Source organism: Sceloporus occidentalis, unplaced genomic scaffold (assembly GCF_023333645.1).
Source record: "Sceloporus occidentalis isolate IW3139 unplaced genomic scaffold, rSceOcc1.0.p SCAF_1, whole genome shotgun sequence".
NCBI classification, from domain to species: domain Eukaryota; kingdom Metazoa; phylum Chordata; class Lepidosauria; order Squamata; family Phrynosomatidae; genus Sceloporus; species Sceloporus occidentalis.
The window spans coordinates 294735812-294754342 of NW_028316981.1; the positions used below are offsets into that span (position 1 = coordinate 294735812).

The window sequence follows — 18531 nt, forward strand, 5'->3', positions numbered from 1 at the left end:
TCCTGTTTGGTATGTAACATCTTGCCTGATTAAGAAGCCAGTGGATCTTTGAAAGCTTGCAACAAGTATCGTGTGCATTTCGGTTGGCCAATAAGCATATCACTGATTGGTGGGTTTTTGTTTGAATTTACTAAATGGCCAACGCAGCTAACCCTGCATGTTATCTGAATATAATGTGGTTTTAATGGAAAATCCACATATATTAGCATTGGTACTATGGTCCTCCCCATGTTGTTGGATTCAGCCTCCCATCAGCTCTACCCAAGATGGCTAACGTTCAGAGACAATACGAACTGTTGTCCAACATCATTTCAGGGCTACAGGTGTCCTATGTCTGCCTCAAACAATATTTCCTTGAATTTTTTTTAATTAGCTACTCCACAAAGAGTGTACATGTGCTCCCCATTTTGCCCATCTTTAAAAGTAGCCCTCCATATCCACGGATATTTTATTCACAGATTCAGCCATCCATGACTTGAAAATATTTAAAATATGTAAATTCTATAAAACAAACATTGATTTTGCCATTTTATATAAGGGGCCCCATTTTACTATGCTATTTTATTTAATGGGAAATGAGCATTCGATTTTTACATGCATGGGAGGTCCTGGCACCAAACACTAGTGGATTCTAAGAGTCAACTGAATAATGATGGTTAATATAGAGGCAGGACTATGGTTTTTAAGAACGTATTTTCATTTATTTTTATGCCGATACAGGTTCATAAGAGCTTTAAGTTATGCATCATCTCTAGATAAAGAAGATTTATTAAGTCCTATTAACCAAAACACACTGCAGCGTTCTTCTTCTGTCCGTTCCATGGTGTCTAATGCTACCTATGGTAGCTCAGATGATTACATTGGGCTTGCACTCCCAGTTGATATCAATGAAATATTTCAGGTATTGTTCAGAGTGTTTTTACCTTAAGTGATTCTATGTTCCTGTAAGCAAATTTGTCATATATTAATTGTTCAAAGTGTGAAAATTTTGTTTCCATTCCTTTGGAATATTTAGACAGAGGAGGAGGAAGCTTGGTGCAGTTTGCCTGATTTATAGCAGGGATGAACAGCTTTGATGGATCTGGGTCCCATTTTTCTGCACTCAGACCCTGGGAGAGGGGGGGGGCTGCACAAACTGCCAAAAATGTAAAGAGTAATACTAGCAAAGTAGAGAATTATGGACGGGTTACAGACCGCCCTCAAGCGGCCGTTCTCCCACCGCCGGCATTCGCTGCGGAGGGAAGCCCCGGTGGCCAGACCGCGAGGCTTCCTGGCGCAGCGAAAAAGGAGCGCCGAAATGGCGCTCCTTTTCAAAACGCGGAAGTGGCGCCATGAGGGGCGAAGCGCACCCTTGCGTCGTCACTTCCGCCGCGACACATCTGGACGCTATGCATCCAAGACATCAAAATGGCAGCGCCCATGTGGATGGGTGCCGCCATTTACGACGCGCTCCGCGCGTGTTGTGGCCAAGGCCGGTTAGGAAGGGGCAACTCTTCCTAACCCTACCATGCCCCTTCCTTACCCTAGCACGCACGGAACGCGTCGTAAGTGCCGGTTTGTAACCCACCATAATAGTCCATTTTGATGTAGTTTTTCATTCTTCAGTTTTTCTTGGAATTTCAGCATGTAGTAATGGTTTATTCTGGTTTTTAAGAGTAGCCTTTTACATACTATTTTTTCATGTTTTCATAATAATTGAGTTTTGAAAAACAAGTTTTTTCAGGTGTGGTGGGAACTGCAACCAATTTAAAAGGTGTGAAATGCCAATTTTGGAGGCTAACAGAAGAGGTAAATGTTTGGGGGGATTTTTGCCAGAAAAAGGAAAGTCCAAGAAATCTGAGGAGGTCAGGGCCAATATTTATTAAACAATACATTTTTTTAAAATCCTTTAAATTCAGTGTTTAGCAGTATTAGAAGGAGCTTAACATAGTTCTAAAAACTCTCCTTTATTTTTCATTTTAAAATATTCCAGGTAAAGGAAACTCCTTATTTCCAGAAGAAAACTGTGCCTTCATTTGATGATCGGGGCACTCGAGCCTTTGGCCAGGATGCTGGAGGTACCTTTTTCCCAGTCTTTTAATAGCTCACATTGTTGCTAGCCATCATTGTTAAGTTGTATAGCTATTTTGGGGGTTTTTTTTGGAAGATATTATCCCTTAATGTTGGTTTCTGAAATCTGTAATTTGGAGTGTGATCCCTAAATGATTTTTACATACAAGGGTGTATTTTGACTTGTTATTGTTTTTTATTAACTGCTGTCAAGCTGACTTCGACTTATGGTGGCCTTACAAATGAAAGACGGTGTTGTCTACAGCCTTGCTCATGACTTGCAAACTCAGGGCCATGGCTTCCTTGATTTGATCTATTCATTTGTCATGCAGTCTTCCTCTTTTCATCCTGCCTTCTACCTTACCAAGCACTATTGTCTTTTCTAGTGAGTCATGTCTTCTCATTATATGTCCGAAGTGTGACAGACTCAGGTCCAAAACACACTGCACATAATCCAGTTTGAGACCACTTTAACTGCCCTGGCTCAATGCTAGGGAATCCTGGGAATTGTAGTTTATTGTGGCACCAGAGCTCTCCAACAGAGAAGACTAAATGTCTCACAGAAATACAGCTCCCAGGGCAGTTAAAGCAATCTCAAACTGGTTTATTTCTGCAGTGTGTTTTGGACCTCAGGTTTACTCTTCTTGACTTCTAGCTTCATCAGTCCTGGCCCAAACAAAGAAGGAAGGCCTCCCTCCTTGGTCCAGGCCTCAGAGGGAGAGAAGAAGTTCTGGACCCGATTCCCCACTCTTTTTGTGTTGTGTCTTTTTAGATTGTAAGCCTGTGGGCAGGGAACTGTCTAATTAAAAAGACTGCCTGTACAGCGCCATGTAAATTTACAGCGCTATATGAATAAAGGATAAGAAGAAGAAGAAGAAAGAAAGAAAGAAAGAAGAAGAGTTCAGCCTTCTGGCTTTTGCCAGAAAGGGATTACAGATGGTTTAATTGAGATGGGAGTGCAATAAAACTGTGGATATGTTTCCACACAATTTTTAGAAAGGTTTTGTTTTGTTCTTGTTTCTTTGCCCAGTAATGACCCAAAATTGCTTATTTTTTAGTAATAGAGAGAAGTCATATGGAAATATGTAAACTGAAACTCTTTGTTGATTGTGATTTATTTTTGCCAAATTTATTGGCCCCAGTAAATTTCACTTGCACAAGTAAAATTTGTTAAGATGCAGGTTTATCTTTTTCAGTCATAAAAAATGGTACAAAATAATACCCCCAAATTGTCAATCTGCAGGTAGAGGGCAGGAATAAACTGGTATTCATCATAACGTTATTTTCCTGTTGGTTAATACATTGTTCTGGTTTGCCAGGAAGTTCTACGGACCCTGTGAAGAGTCCTTTCCAAATGCTTCGTCAGCAGATCAGTCTTACAGAGATTATGAACACAAGCCGTTCAGATGCCTCTCAGTTCCTTGAAAATATGGAAGACACTGGGCTTCAAGAGCACACAGAAGATAATTGTCTTTATTGTGTCTGCACATACATCCTGGGCTATCAGCATAATAATAAAGTAAACTCTGCATATAGTCGCACAGGTTAGTATCGCTAAGCCTTCTTAGCATTTCCAACCTGCTTCTTGCTTTTGATACTTCATTTAATAAAGTTCCAGAATGTGCTTTATAGGCAAGAGTATTAGAAACCTACACTTAAATTAGATTTAAATTCTCAGGGTTTTAAATCCTATAGGATTTAAAATTTTCTTACTGGTTACTTATGTAGTACTCATATTCAATTGAGCTTTCTTAGAATAATTTTATGTAACTGGTCAGTACATGTTTATTGGACGAGTAATTTACATTTCCTTGGATCTTTTTTGTGTTGGCAGTCATAATTTCAATCAGTTATATCCACTGCAATTCAGTTTTTTTTTTTATTCATGTGTATACCATTCCATATGTCTTGTATCAAAATCTATCAGAATTTTCAGACATTCCTTATTCTGACTGGTGTGGAAAGACCATGCATAATCACTTGGATGTGGTTTCCCATTCCTCAAAGTTTTCTGGAATTTCAGGATGTAGTGATGCTGTATCCCATGGATCAGCTAATAGCACCAAGAGTACAGATCTTGTCATAGGTGAGTGACTTTATCACAGGCATGCCCTGTTCCATATCTAATACTCTGATTATTGTGAAAAAGTTAGATACTTGTGATTCTAAACATTTTTACATGGAAGTATTTTCATCTTCATTGATTATACACCTTCCATTTAAAGACTACAACTTTATAAGAGTTTTGAATTGTTACATTAGATTTGCCAAAGTATAGAATATCTTGTGTTTTGGGGGGGGGGGGCTATTCAGACATTCATTTTCCCACTTTTCCCCTCTCTTCAAAACCCTTCTCTTCTGTGCATAGTGAGATCAGATATTGGACCTCACGCTTTGTTCACTCTCTCCTTCACCCCCCTTGTTTCTTTCAACCTTAGATATTTAGCTGCTGCAGAAGGTCAAGGAGAAGAGGAAATATCTGGCCAACTCTTTGGTTTTGTGCGTGTGCGTGTACGCGTGTGCATGCACATGCACATAATTAGATTGGTCTTTGCAATTCTACCAATGATTTTCATCTAATGCTGATATAGCACTTCATCAAATGTATATATTGTTTAATTTTTGTATCTCAAGGTGTAAAGTCAATCCCAGATGATACTCCAGTATGCCGCATACTACTGAGAAAGGAAGTCTTGCGATTAGTGATCAATTTGAGTAGTTCAGTGGGAACCAAAGGTCATGAAACAGGTCTATTGACGTAAGTAACACTCTTATTACTACTTGCAGCACTGGTTGAGAGAGGCAGTGGAAGGGAAAGCAGCTGAAGCTGGCTTTGGTTCCAGACTCGCCTATTTGTAGTGTAACTGGGGAAGGGAAGAGATATGATGAACTCCTAGCATCTTGAGGTCCTCAGTCATTTACCTGCATGCTCTGAAAGGATGCACGAGGAGTGTATTATCAGTGATACTATCATTGTAACAGTGATAGCCAACTTCTTAGTGGGGATCTCATTTTATGGAATGCTTGAAGAAGGGAGACTATTTGGCCTTTTCACACATTCCAGTCCAGAGTGATAGGTTTGGAGGACTTGGTGAATATGGCACAAAGGTCCTTTGAGAGATAGTGTTGAAGCCAGTGCTCCTCAAAATTGCCTTCACTTCACAAGATGATGCTTTAAGAAAGTGATTCTCTAGCAAGTTAAATTTTATTTATCAGCTATGGCTTCAGTAGTTCAGTTCTGTCATATGGCTTTCTGTCCTGAGTATCCACTTTTGAAACAACATTGCCAGTGTAGAACACATGGTTGGTTAGAGTGTGTGCTATTGTCCAAGGTCTTGGAGTAACATTTGCTTCTTACTAGACTTTGGAGGACACCACCCCATTATTTTTTCACATTTTTTTAAAAACTCAGAATGCCTTGTCACAGAGTTTTGCCATCTTCCACTCTCTAGCTCTTTTAGGCCCAGGAATGGACTTTAAAAAAAACAAAAACCAGGAAGTAAACCTGGTTTTAGAAAGGTTTCTCCTAGGCCTAAAGTAGTTTGGGAGCAGCAAGATGGTGAAATTGCCCCCACATGCTCTGAGGGGTCACACAATTTGAGTAAAACAAGATAAAACAAAACCAAATTCCTGAATCCCAATTACATTTTAAAAAAGTTTTTCCTCCTCTTTCAATGCCATTGTTTATCTTCAATGAGGTTTTTTTTTGTCTTGGGCACGTTACAGAGCGCCCAAGAAGGGTGCTCTGCCGCCGCCGCCGGTTGCTATGTCCAGGAACTGCAGCGGCTAAACCACGCGGTTCCCGGGCACAACAAGAAAGAAGCCCCAAAATGGCGCTTCTTTCTGGGCCCTGGAAGTGGCGCCGCGAGGCGCTAGTCACGTACTCGCGGTGTCACTTCCGCCGTGTGACGTCTGGACGCTACGCGCCCGTGACGTCAAAATGGCGGGCCCCGTGTGGACGGGCGCCGCCATTTTGTATGGACTCAGTCCGTATTAGGGTTGAGGGGCGTCCAGAAGGGACGCCCCTTCTCAATCCTAACACACCCCTTCCTAACCCTAGTACACCCCTTCGGCGCGTCTGTAACGTGCCTTTGATTTCATTGGAAAGTCAAACATATCCCTTTAAACCTTTTAAAGCAAAAGGTGTAAGTGAAGGTTGAGGTTGTTGCCTACAAGATATTGTTGGACTTACAGCTCCTAGCAGTCCTAGCTAGCAAATCCACTATTTGCCATCCAATAATGCTTGGAAGTCCTCTTTGTTTCCCATCCCTATTATAAGTATAAGATTGGTCCATTTCTTAAAATATGTCATGCAAATTAAGTTGCTTTTTCATTTGTTCTTACTAGAATTAAAGAGAAGTTTCCCCAAGCATTTGATGACATATGCCTTTACTCTGAAGTGTCTTACCTGTTGGCTCACTGTACATTTCGATTACCATCTCGACGGTTCATACAGGAGCTCTTTCAAGATGTACAGTTTCTACAGGTGTGTAGAAGTAAAATCTAGTGGACCTTGGGACAGGCTTCCACTGATTGCTATCCTACAACAACAACAACAACAACAACAATAGGTTTTATTTATATACCGCCCAATCACTGGGAATCCGAGCGGTTTACAATAGAGGGGATAACAGACAGTTCCCTGCCCACAGGCTTACAATCTAAAAGACACGACACAAAAGGAGAAGGGAATGGTGAGGGAGGGAGGGAATCAGGTCCAGCATTCTTCTCTCCCTCTGAGGCCTGGACCAAGGCAGATGGACCGGAGGGAGGGCTCTTCTTCTTCAGGCTAGCCCCTGATGGAACTGGGCCAGCCTTCTCTCTCCCTCAGAGGCCGAAAGATGACAGTTGGGGAAGGAGGAGCCTCTTTCTTCAGGCTAGCCCCTGATGGTACTGGGCCAGCCTTCTCTCTCCCTCAGAGGCCGAAAGATGACAGTTAGGGAGGGAGGAGCCTCTTTCTTCAGGCTAGCCCCTGATGGTACTGGGTACCATGAACTCTCTCAAATGCTGTCTGCTTTCTTTTAGATGCATGAAGAAGCAGAAGCTGTTTTAGCAGCATCTGCAGATCAACAAACAACTAGCCTGTTAACAGAATCCTGACCTCTTGTTTTCCATGGTGTGATAAACATGAAGTTGTTGATAGCCTTGGATAACTTCTAATGGACTGGGCAACAGAGAGAAGCATCATCTTCTAAATGGCTGCAGGGCTTCTGGGTACATGTAGTTGGAGTCTTGAGCTACAGAGCATGCCCTCAGTGGAACTTGCTTCCCCAGCTGTCTGAGCCAACCCTATGGGAACTATTTAAACAGTGAAAGAAACAATTATGAAGATATGCAAGAAGAACCAAGCACCAAACACTTGCACAGGTTTTCATTTCACATACTTTAAAATGCAATGTCACAATAGAGGACAGTCTGCAGGGGCACATTTTACACGGTTGACTTCTGGACAAAACGTGATATCTTATTCATTCACCCTGGATCTCAGAGTCAGGGTATCTTAGGCTGTATACCATTGTTGTCAGTGGCGCATGTGCTAACCGTGGACATAAGGGCATTAATTATGGGCCTTCCATGGTATTTTCTTAATTTTTGTGAAACACTACTTGGGGGATTTCTGATCTCAGAGAGAGAATCCTCAGTAACTGGGGATGGTCTTAAGTTATTTTATGATTACTCTAGCAGAAATTCTAGCTGTTAGCAGTCTGTCCAGTTCTGTTGCAGTTAATTGTAATTATGTGTTAACTAAACTAATTAAGGAAGTTCACTACATTGATTTTAAGAGAACAAATCACTTATTCATCTCCTGGAATCAGATTTTCCCTGTACATGTAATGCATGCCTTTTTGGTGGGGTTTCTACATTAATGCTCATCCAGTATATAAATGGGTTGTCTAAATGTGAACCTTTAACAAGCATGACGTCAGATTAAGGGATGCATCCAAGTAAAACTAAGAAATTATATGCCTGTTGCTGCTTTTGATTAAGAAAGATGCAAATAATAATAATTTTCACATTCCATGGCTTTACATTTTCTTGTAATCACTGGACTGCAGGATAATACCAATAATTGTAGTGAAAACCCTTAAACATACAGTGTTGAAGCGGCCACTACTTTGCTTTAATTCAGAGTAACTTTGGATAATTTGCACAGATTATGTGATAGTGACAATGTGTAGGTTAGTTCTCCCCATCCTTTTAAAATGAGATACATAATTCAAGTACAGACTTGAAACCAATGCACCCACATTGAGCCTCCCTAGCTTCAGGTAACTGATACATGCAACCTGGTATATGCGTATGCCCAATTCCTTTAATTGTAAAGGCTTTGGTGGACTATGTTTTATTTCTCATTTCTTATGTATTTAAATCATGCAGCAGGATTGTTCTGAGAATTAGGTTCATCCCCTTTGACCTACCTACTCACCCTTAAAACAAAAATTAACACAAGGATTTGCTTGTCAAAGTGGAAACAGCTCAATTTTGCATATTTTTGTTTGAGCTTAATTAATGTGCTAATAAAATGTTTTTGTGGTATAAATTTGTTCTTACAGGCATGTAGTGTTAGGTGTATAACTGAATTATTTTCTTGTGAAATGCAGCACTGAATTACATTTACTGCCATACCAAACAAAAAGCAAAAGCATTTTGCTCCACAGCACAGGAAGAGAAAAGTAGATGTGTGACAAGAACAGCAACAAAACATTTCTAGAAGTATTCTACCTGTTGCCCCGCTCCCTTTGAGGGATGAGTGATTGCTCCATCAAGTTCTTGAAGGCCTCTACTAACTATGAGGAGGTTCAGTTCCCCTCCCTCCCATAGTAACCATCTTGGACTGTTGGGAGATTGATCCACTGCTCCTTTCCACCACCACATCACTCTCTCAGTCTGAAGAAGGTACAAAAGGAGTGGAGCTCTAATTTGGGGCTTCTCACCAGTACTTTCCACACAGTGAAAAATATTAACCAGTTGACAGTTTCCAGGGAGATAACTGTGCAGGCAGTTCCCCACCCTAGAAATGGCCAGAAATGAAATCTGGGATATCTTGTCATGTACCTTGCAGGAGATCATTTATCCTAATGCCCCAGGTGATGGATACTGTTGTCTGTACTGGAATTTCAGGGAGGCATTTCCTTTAATAGCAATTTGGGGGAGGAGGAGGAGATACTCTCATGACTGTTTCATTCTTGTATCATATACCAGACATAGTTACTACCCTGGCTAGCAGCAGGTCAAGCAATGTCCTTTCCTGAAGTCCCCAGACAGAAATGTATGCCTTTTACATCTAAACAAGAGTTTGTATTATTTCTTGATAATACTTTTATCACAATCTGGGATATAAATGGCAAATACAAGCAAAGTAATTGAGAATCTGACCTCCATAGAATTATTGGGGTGTATTGCTTCAGCACGTGCCATACCTTTGGAGTGGTAGTGGAAATAACTTATAAAAATGTTGAGATCCATTTGACTTCTTATTCATGTAATACTCTCTTTGGTCTCCAGTTCCATTCTAACATGTTCTGCTGTTAGATTTCCCAAGAGGGGTTGTGTTTCAGTCACCTGTAGGGAATGCTCATTCTTCCCTTTGGCTTAGTGATTGCTTGGAATCTAAAGAACTGAGAAGAGAGGTGGAGATACTGGAAAGGTTTGGAGAACATCCTTTTCTTAAAATGATGTTTTGAATAATTCAAGACATTATTATAAGATGATAAAATTCTTCTTACTGTTTTGAATAGGAGGGAGTGTACCTCTCCTACAGGCAGTCCTCTCCCCTTGCATCTTATTTTTTACCCTGAGCTGTGGAGCAAAACCTCATATTTGTACTGGCACTGAAGGTAATCCATTGAGATTACTATTTGCAAGTAAGAATCCTGTCCTGTAGTGTTAGATGGCAGAACTACTTTTATCAAATATGTGCTTTTAATTATAATGTAATTTATGGAACATATGGAGAACCATGGAGGAAAGGTGCTCCCAAGCAGGAATTAGTACCCTTTATGTTTTTCTATGGAGAGCCTGTTTGACTTTGGGGTGGGGGATAGAGAAAGAAGTTTCACGTGTTTCAATGCCTACCCGCTAATTATATGGATTTGATTAATAATTACCCATCAGTATTTGCAGAGATAATCTTTCAGCCTTTAGTACAGTTCCTTTGCAAAACCAAAATACCAGCCACAGTAGACCAAATAGTGGTACATTAGTCCTCCAAAGGACTAATGTAATATTCCCATTAAAAACTGAAATACAGTAGTTGTGAACGCTACCTCAGTTAAGCTAATTAGGCTTTTCATTGGTAGTTAGGTAGTATTTTGCTGTTGTTTTTTGTTTTTCCTGGCTTTGAAGGAAAGTAAATTTTAAAAAAAGAACTAAATCTATATTTAACAAAAAACAAAAAAAAATCTCCAGATAGTTAAGCTTCCTGATTATACCTCTTAGGAAAGATATTAGAAATTATAGAAAGTTAAAAAGTAAACATTGATAGCAATGTGTATATATATACATCAATTCTGATAGCAGTGCATATATATTCAAAATGTTTTTGAACACCAAGAACTCTGGCTTCCATCCAGAATATGGCTGAAGTAGCTCTTCTGGAGCCAGAATATGGCTCCAGAAGAGATTGTTTCAGCTCAATGGGCAATAGTCATCAAGAATTCTGTAAAGTAACGTGAAGTGAATTCTTCAAGAACAAATATAAAGATATACTCAGTGGATTTTTAAATGTGTACATCAGGGATGGGTGACTTGGAGGCCTCCAGATGTTGTTTGACTGCAGTTCAAGAAGCAAAGCCAAATGTAAGACCATCTGGGAGTTGCCACCCAACAGTGTCTGGAAAGCTGCAGGTTCCCACTTCTGTAATATCAAAAGTATTTCTCAAATGGCATTTTATGTTTAATTTGCTATTTGACTTGATGTGAATGATTATACTCTGGTACATGATTTATCGATGGGTTTTTCAGTAAGATGGTGTGTATTCTGAACTGAGTTTACTCACTGGCAGAGTTCTACTAGACCACAAGTTCCCAACCTTTAGTCCTCCTTTTGTTTTGGACTTCAGGCCCCAGCCAACCTGGCCAACAGTCAGGAATTATGGCAGCTGAAGTCCAAAACATCAGGAGGATTAAGGGTTGGGAACCACTACACTAGACCATTCTTTAACATCTCCTTAGATCATTCCAGCATGGCTTCTGAACCATCAACCCAAATGCAGCAAAACAGCCTTATGCTGTGACTTGAGAACCTCCCTTTCTGGTTTTTCATAATTTCCTGTCTTCTTAGGCTCCCAGGACAAAGAGAATAAAAGAAAGACTTATTGAGCACATGGTTGACTTTTGTACTTAGCTGATGGGCTGCACTGGCTAACAATAAACAAATGTGCAGGCATGTGCAAGCTTCTGCACTGACATTTCCCCTTAAGCACTGAACTCAAAGCTCTGGAAGAGGTTCCTTAAAGAGTAACTGATACTCCACAGGGGAGATCTACACTTGCATCACACTTTCAATTATGTGGGCATGCAAGACCATGTCACTCCCTTTGTGATCCCCTACCTCCACTCCGATGGGTAGAGGACTGGAGGTTTGGCTCAGTCTGTCTTGTACAGAATTAAATATGCTGAACAAAAGCAACCAGGCCCTGGACAGATTCCTATGTGGTAGTATCCATCTCCCATAATGAAGTGCATTCAAGCAAAAACCAGGAGACCTTGATGCTGCAAAAGTAATTCTTGAAGCAGGGGTGAGGAATCTCGGTCTTCCAGATGCTATGGGCTATAAGTTTCATAATCCCTGACCATTGACCATGCTTGCTGGGCTTCTGAGAGTTGGAAGTCCAAAACACCCAAAGAGCCAAGGTTCCCTCAGTCCTGGGGAGCTGTTTGGACTTGTGTTCAGTTTGTTTCTGTGCAAGCTAGCAGAAGAGTGAGACACAGATACACCTAAACACTCACACTGGGGGTTCTTTGAATCTGAGTCTTAAATTAGGGCTCTCCATGCCTTTGAAGGAGTAGATAAACAGTGTCCCAGTGGTTTTCCCATTGGTTTTCATTCATCACATTCCAAAATCAAGGAGTTCTGTTTCCTGTAAAAGAGGAGTTTAGTGATAAAGTAGGTGTTATGCTTTAAACAGGCTGTGAGGTAACCCCTCCCATTCACTATCTCTACCTATCTGTATATAACAACACAGCAATAACCTGGATTTAAGATAGACTTAAAAAAAACTTTTTATGGCTTTCAAAAGGCAGGCAATCAATGAATTTTTAATCCTGAGGACCACAGATTTGGATCCTACGTTTGCCCTTCTATTTGTTTTCACTAACTTCCTCTTCCATCCTCAGCCCTCCATACTATTCCCAACAATCCCCCCCCCCCCTCCAAGGGCAGACTTTTTGACGGTCCAGAGAAAAGGGGGAGAGAGGAAAGACAAATTCCCTGAATGTATTCTATCAACAAGAGGAAAGTTAGGTTCCAACCCCTAGCTCATAATCTGTGACAAAGAAACAGTCACTGCTATTTTTAGGTTATGGCATCATCAGTGTTGTTGTTTTTTTTCATTCCCCTAAATTTTTAGTATGTAGAAGATGACAAGTAAATTTATGAGTTTTAACATCGTCCATTTAAAGACAGTCATTTAGGTATGATCATTAAGAGGAGGGTCTTGTGTTTTGAATGGGTTTAATTCAAGCTTCAGCCAGGCACTTAGCTTGGATGAATGTAGGCATGCTCTGTACTCTGCTAAAGGGTACACACTGATCCTACCCCTGTTATCTTCCAGTGTGTTGGTTCTATCCCTTCCACTGCTTCTAAGGAGGTCTGAAGCTGAATGCACCTTTTGAAAGTTAGGGGTGGGGGAAACAGAACCAGCATGTACAAGGACATTGGAGGTTAAGATAGCATGCCTTTAGCCTTCTGTATATACATTGGCTGGAATCCTGTTGGTAGCATTTGCAGACATAATTATGCTTCTATACATGTTTTAGGCCATTATGGAAAAAGATATAGTGCAGGACCCCTTTCTGAGCAAAATTGATCATTTCCATGCCAGAGCATATTCTCACTGCCAGTTAGTAGCTGGACAAGGACAAGGGACATTCAGACATCATCTGGCTGCAATTGTAAAAGACAATGTCATCCTCCCAGATCTTCCGTGAGTAAACGTAAATTCACTTGAGATCTTAGAGGATTATATTTTCTTCTGCTGACTGAAAACTTCCCTGGGGCCTTGCAAACATTCCTGGCCACTACTCAACATCCTTTGGCATGGAAAAGGTTGATTTGCTGAGGCAGAAAAGTGAGGGGGAGGCTGATATAGTATCTGGAATGATCCCATGAAATAGGTTCAGTGCCCTGAAATTGTTTCTCAATCTGAAAAAAAGTAGAAAGTGACAGAAAATACCCTCCTTTCTAGCATCTTATAGTTGCACTCAATAACACTTGGCAGTAGCTTCCCCCAAACTGAAGCCATTTGGGTTTTTGCATTACGATTCCCATCACCTTCAGCTGTCACAGAAAATAATTACCCTGCTTGGACATGATTGTTGTCATCTAATGTATCTGCCAGGTGCCAGTTTGGGGAAGGCCGTTTTACAGTATAAAGATGAAATAGGAATATTCTGGAGGCTTTTCACTCTGTCATAGTTGCTGTTTCTTGCAGCAGTGTATATAAGTTACAGAGGGCTTGATCCAACCAAAGCAAGGCACTTTCAGTTTTAGATAGCTAAGCTTTGCTGAATCTTGCCTTAAATACCTTTATATCATGATAGAAAAAGAAGCAGTTCTTTTGAGATTGTCTACTGCAGTAATCCCCGTTATCTAGTGTGGTGGTTCTCAAACTTTGATCTGCCCAATGTTTAAGACCCCCAGCTCCTAGAATTCAAGACCCTTTGGCTTGCTGTCTGCGATTTCTGGGATCAAAGTCCAAAACATCTGGAAGACCAAAGATCAAAAAGCCCTGAACTGGCCCAGGAGTTGGCCATCTTGTTCCCTCCAGATATTTTATGCTACAGTCATTTCCATCTGGCATGCCAACAGCAAGGAGTTGTACACATCAGAGTTCAAAAACCTCTGGAGGGCACTGGGTTGTTTATCCCTGATCTAATCCTTCTGTTTCTGTACAGAAAAACATAACCCTGTAGATATGTGTTGCAACCTTTTTCAGTTACTTCAGTTCTTAATATTACATTGTGGCTAGGGGTATGCTAGTGGTGATGGGAACATGGTAGAATCCTGGTTAAAAATTATCCTTTTTCTAGAAATGAAAATTGCCCAGTCCTGAATTTATTTTTATTTTTTTAGGTTTAATCTTCCAGTTTACTACTTATTTTTGTTAACCTGTGTTTTTTAAAAAAAAATCCATAAAAGTAAAGAATGTGTTATTTTTTTCTTTTGACTATTTTTGTAAAACAGGTGGATTGCAATGCCACAGCATGCAGAAATTGCACTTTTTGCTTGACTTCCTTGTAAAATAAACATTATTTAATTTGAAAGAAATAATATTGTAATTTATGCCAAAAAAAGAGAGAAAAAGTAACTTGCCATTTTCCCACTGCATAGGTTAGATTAGCACAAGATGCAAAGAACTTTGGCAGGGGTAGAGTTTTATAGGCATAAACATGGGTGGGATGGGATGAATTCTACTTCAGATAGTGGCTGCCAATAACCCAAACAATGTATGTTAACTAGAGATGATGTAAATTAATCATTCTGAGGAGGGGAAGTGATTATGAAAATGTTTAAGACTAGTTTTCCCTGCTCCATGTGGTCATAATTTCTTTATATATATATATATATATATATCTTAGTTGATGAGCTGCTACATATTTGGAAGTTCTATTGTTTGTAGGTCACTGAATGGACATTGAAATCTGATTTATATTGTATACTGTAACATAGAAAGAAAAGTATTTATATATTTTCTGTATGAATATTTCATTGAGCTGTGTATAATTTTAAAGAGGCTTTGTCTCCAAATGGTTCTGCCCATCTTGATTTTTTTGTTTTGTTTTGTTTTGGGGTTTTTTTTTTGTTTGTTTTCTTTTTGTATAGTGTGTACAGTTTGTGTCTTTGAACAGTAAAAGCCTCCTGGAGCATTATCTTATTAAAGGGATGCATTGTTAATAAAATGAACTTTAAACTTCAAACAGTTGTCTTCTTGCCTTAGAAACCCTTCCCTGCTTCGATGGATTTGTTCATTTTTCAGCTCACCAGGCCTGTGAAAGCTATATCCAGTGCAACAAATGGTTTTTAAATAATTTAAACAATTTAAAGTGGCGTTTAAAAAGACTGTTTTAAAAATCATACACCATATCCGATAGTACAGTTTACTACCCAGGAGAGGTTCACCAAGAATGGAGTCAGCTTGACTTAAACAAATTCCAAAATGCTGCTACAGAAAACCTCTTCCTGCCAGTAAGCAAAGGGGGAAAGGAGTATACTTAATGTCACAGTGAGACTACATGGTCTTAATGAATATAGAGGCATTTCAGATTTGTAACTCTAGGTTATTAATCCATATCTGCAATACTGAATGCCTGCCAACGTGTATACTCACCACCCTACTGAAGATCTCAATTCCATATTCTCTCATTCAGAAGAAAGTCTTTCAGATCATCTGGTCCCAAGCTGTTCGTACAGCCAAACCAACACTTGAACTGAACTCTGAAACAAACTGGATGCCATCTGAAGCTGGACAGAGTCTGTTGGGGTCATAACAACCACCTGGCTTTCCAAGAGTACACCCAAACTCAAAATCAAGTCCTTCAGGAGCAGTGCACTCCCAGTTAGTATTGTTTTGTCATCCCATACTACTTGCACTGAGTTTTCCTATGCACCCAGTTGCCTTTATGGGAAATAATTTTTACAGTTTCTTTTGATGAAGGTCCATGGTTCATATTGGACTTCAGAATCTAAAAAGAAAAGAGAACCTAGACAATGGTAGAGGATTCTGGGAGCTGTAGTCCAGTAACAGCTTCAGAGACAAGTTTGGGAATACTAGTTGAATCATTTGACTTTGTTGGACTGTAACATATTCAGTATACATATACTGTTGATATCCAAACCAATCTGAGAGAAATGGTATTGTTTGCCCTGCCAGTGGCACCTATGCTTTAAAACAATTTTCACATGTCTTCAAGTTTTCTTTATGACCATTAGGTGGCATTGTAACCTAATACTATTGAACTGTAGCTGGAATTCTCAATTAGGAAATCAAAAATTCTTCAACCCAAGCTTGTAGTGGTGTACCTGATATTAAATGTCTAGAATAAGTGTGTGTCCAGTCCAGCTCTGAGGCCAAATAAAGTCCATGTGTTAGTTTTTGCAACCCTCTACCCTTTCAAACGATCCTTTTTTTCTGGACAATAAAAACAAACAAAAAAGAAAATAAAAATGAATGGCCTTTCCTGGAGCCGATTTTTCATCTTTTAAATAGGTTGCAAGATGCACTCCCTGCACTTTAGCAATTTTTTAAAAATAATTTTTCAAAACTAGAAATCGACTGTAGACCTTAGATGGTCAGACTAGAACCTTGGCTCCTTAGACCTGGTATGCTTTCGTACGCCTAGTCTAGAGAGATCTGCCTTTCCCTTTAAGGCTGTCAACCAAAGGGCCAGCTACAAAGGGAGCATATTGTTATTTTAATGAATTTAGCCACTCATTCCACATTTTGTGGATGTTGAGCCGTGTTAGATGTGCTAAGAGTGTAACACATCAAGTTCATAAATAATTTAAAAGTGGGTTATTGCTGAAAGACACAGTCTTTTAAGTACAAATGTTTATAAGAGACACAGAAAGAATCAAGATTAGAATAGAGAAAGGTAATATTAAACAGGTAGCTCCTTTCCCTCCCCTCCCAAATGGGACCATGCCAGTAATCAGATAGGTAGAGCATTTGACAAATCCTCTTCTCCAGGATTGGAGAATGTGTGGCCCTTTACTTGTTTGACTGGAACTTTAATTGTCCCACACTCTTGCTGTAATTCTTCCATATGCAAGTCATGCTCCACATGCAGGGCCAAAATGTCACTACTGCAAAATAGATATATCGTGCCAATAGTGATGGAAGCAACTTTGTGCACACAGCATGTTCCTCTGTGCCTTGTCTTTGCAAGTTGAGTATTGAGTATTCCAGGGTGTGCATCCTATGCTTTGCATTGCAGTTATATATCATATACTTTGTTCTGTTTTCACATTGTGCATTGTGGTTGTGCATCCTACATTTTGTACTGTGGTTGTTACATGTGCAATGGCATCTACTCATTGATGCGTTGCATAATGTAGCTATGCAGCATTGAGATTGGACAATGTTTGTGTAGTGCATTTCCACATGTGGGTATTTATGCTATGCTAAGGGGATATTCAGGCCCATCAATGCTGGCTAGAGTTAGTGTGGCTTGCACTCCAAACAACTTAATAGAATTCCATCTGGGGCATCACACATTCTTAAAATGACTAAACTGAAGCTATTGTACAGCAGACGCATCATGACCTGACATCACTCACTTGAAAAGACAGTAATGCTTGATAAACTGGAAAGCAGTAGAAAGGGCAGGAGACCACATTACAGGTGGATTCACAATTGATGAAGCCAGAGTGCTGCGTTTGCAAGGCCTCAGTAGGGCTGTTGAAGACCAGGACTCTTGAAGGCCAGTCTTTCTCCTCAATTTTATTGGGCTGAATTTCAAACCTTTATTTCTTCAATGAAGTAGTGCCACTCTATTCTGCTTTGGTCAAGCCTCAGCTGGAATACTGTGTCCAGTTCTGGGCATCACAATTCAAAAAGGATATTGATAACCTGGAGCATGTTCAGAGGAGGCTAACCAAAACAATGAAGGGTCTGGAAACAATGCCCTACAAGGAACGACTTAGGGAGCTGGGTATGTTTAGCTTGGAGAAGAGAAGGTTAAGAGGTGGTATGATAGCCCTGTTTAAGTATTTGAAGAGATGTCATATTGAGGAGGGAGCAAACTTGTTTTTGCTGTTCCAGACAATAGGACCTGGAGCAATGGATTCAAACTACAAGAAAAGAGATTCCACTTCAACATTAAGAAGAACTCAGAAGGCTGTTGGACAGTTGAACACAATCCCTCAGAGGGTGGTAGGGTCTCCTCCTTTGGAGGTTTTTAAACAGAGGCTGGATGGCCATCTATGTCAGGACCATGTGGCATATTTGGCCTAGAAATGACATGGATGTGGTCACTAGGTGGAACTACAGCAGAGGTAACTACAGTTCAAGTGGCAGGTGTGTATGAGTCAGCATTTGGAAGCTGTGCATCATGGGACGTCTGATGCAACATGCACAGTAGGTGAAGTCAGTGAGGGGGTGCAGCATGATAGTTTGTTGCAAGATGCACTAGGTATGAAACCAGCAAGGTCTCATTGGTGGCATGGCTAGCACATGACCACAGAAGACCATCTGCTGTATATAAGGGAGAAGGTGACTATCTCTGTTGTTGGGTTGCTGTGGTTGGTGGCTGGCAAAGCAT

General features: G+C 40.2%; 1 protein-coding gene across 5 annotated transcripts in view; it reads left to right on the forward strand.

The window, feature by feature from the left end:
* Window positions 1-15189, forward strand: part of LOC149324094 (rapamycin-insensitive companion of mTOR-like) — a 112260-nt gene extending 97071 nt beyond the window's left edge. For 4 of the 5 annotated variants that reach the window (XM_089496305.1, XM_089496326.1, XM_089496313.1 and 1 more), the window contains 7 exons: window positions 721-901; window positions 1973-2057; window positions 3369-3593; window positions 3977-4135; window positions 4684-4807; window positions 6397-6535; window positions 7075-15189. In XM_089496305.1, coding sequence (XP_089352431.1) covers window positions 721-901; window positions 1973-2057; window positions 3369-3593; window positions 3977-4135; window positions 4684-4807; window positions 6397-6535; window positions 7075-7149 — 988 coding nt within the window. In that variant the 3' untranslated portion in view covers window positions 7150-15189. The remainder of the gene's footprint in view (window positions 1-720; window positions 902-1972; window positions 2058-3368; window positions 3594-3976; window positions 4136-4683; window positions 4808-6396; window positions 6536-7074) is intronic. The other variant, XM_089496333.1, reaches the window with a different exon arrangement.
* The last annotated feature ends 3342 nt before the right edge of the window (window positions 15190-18531 follow it).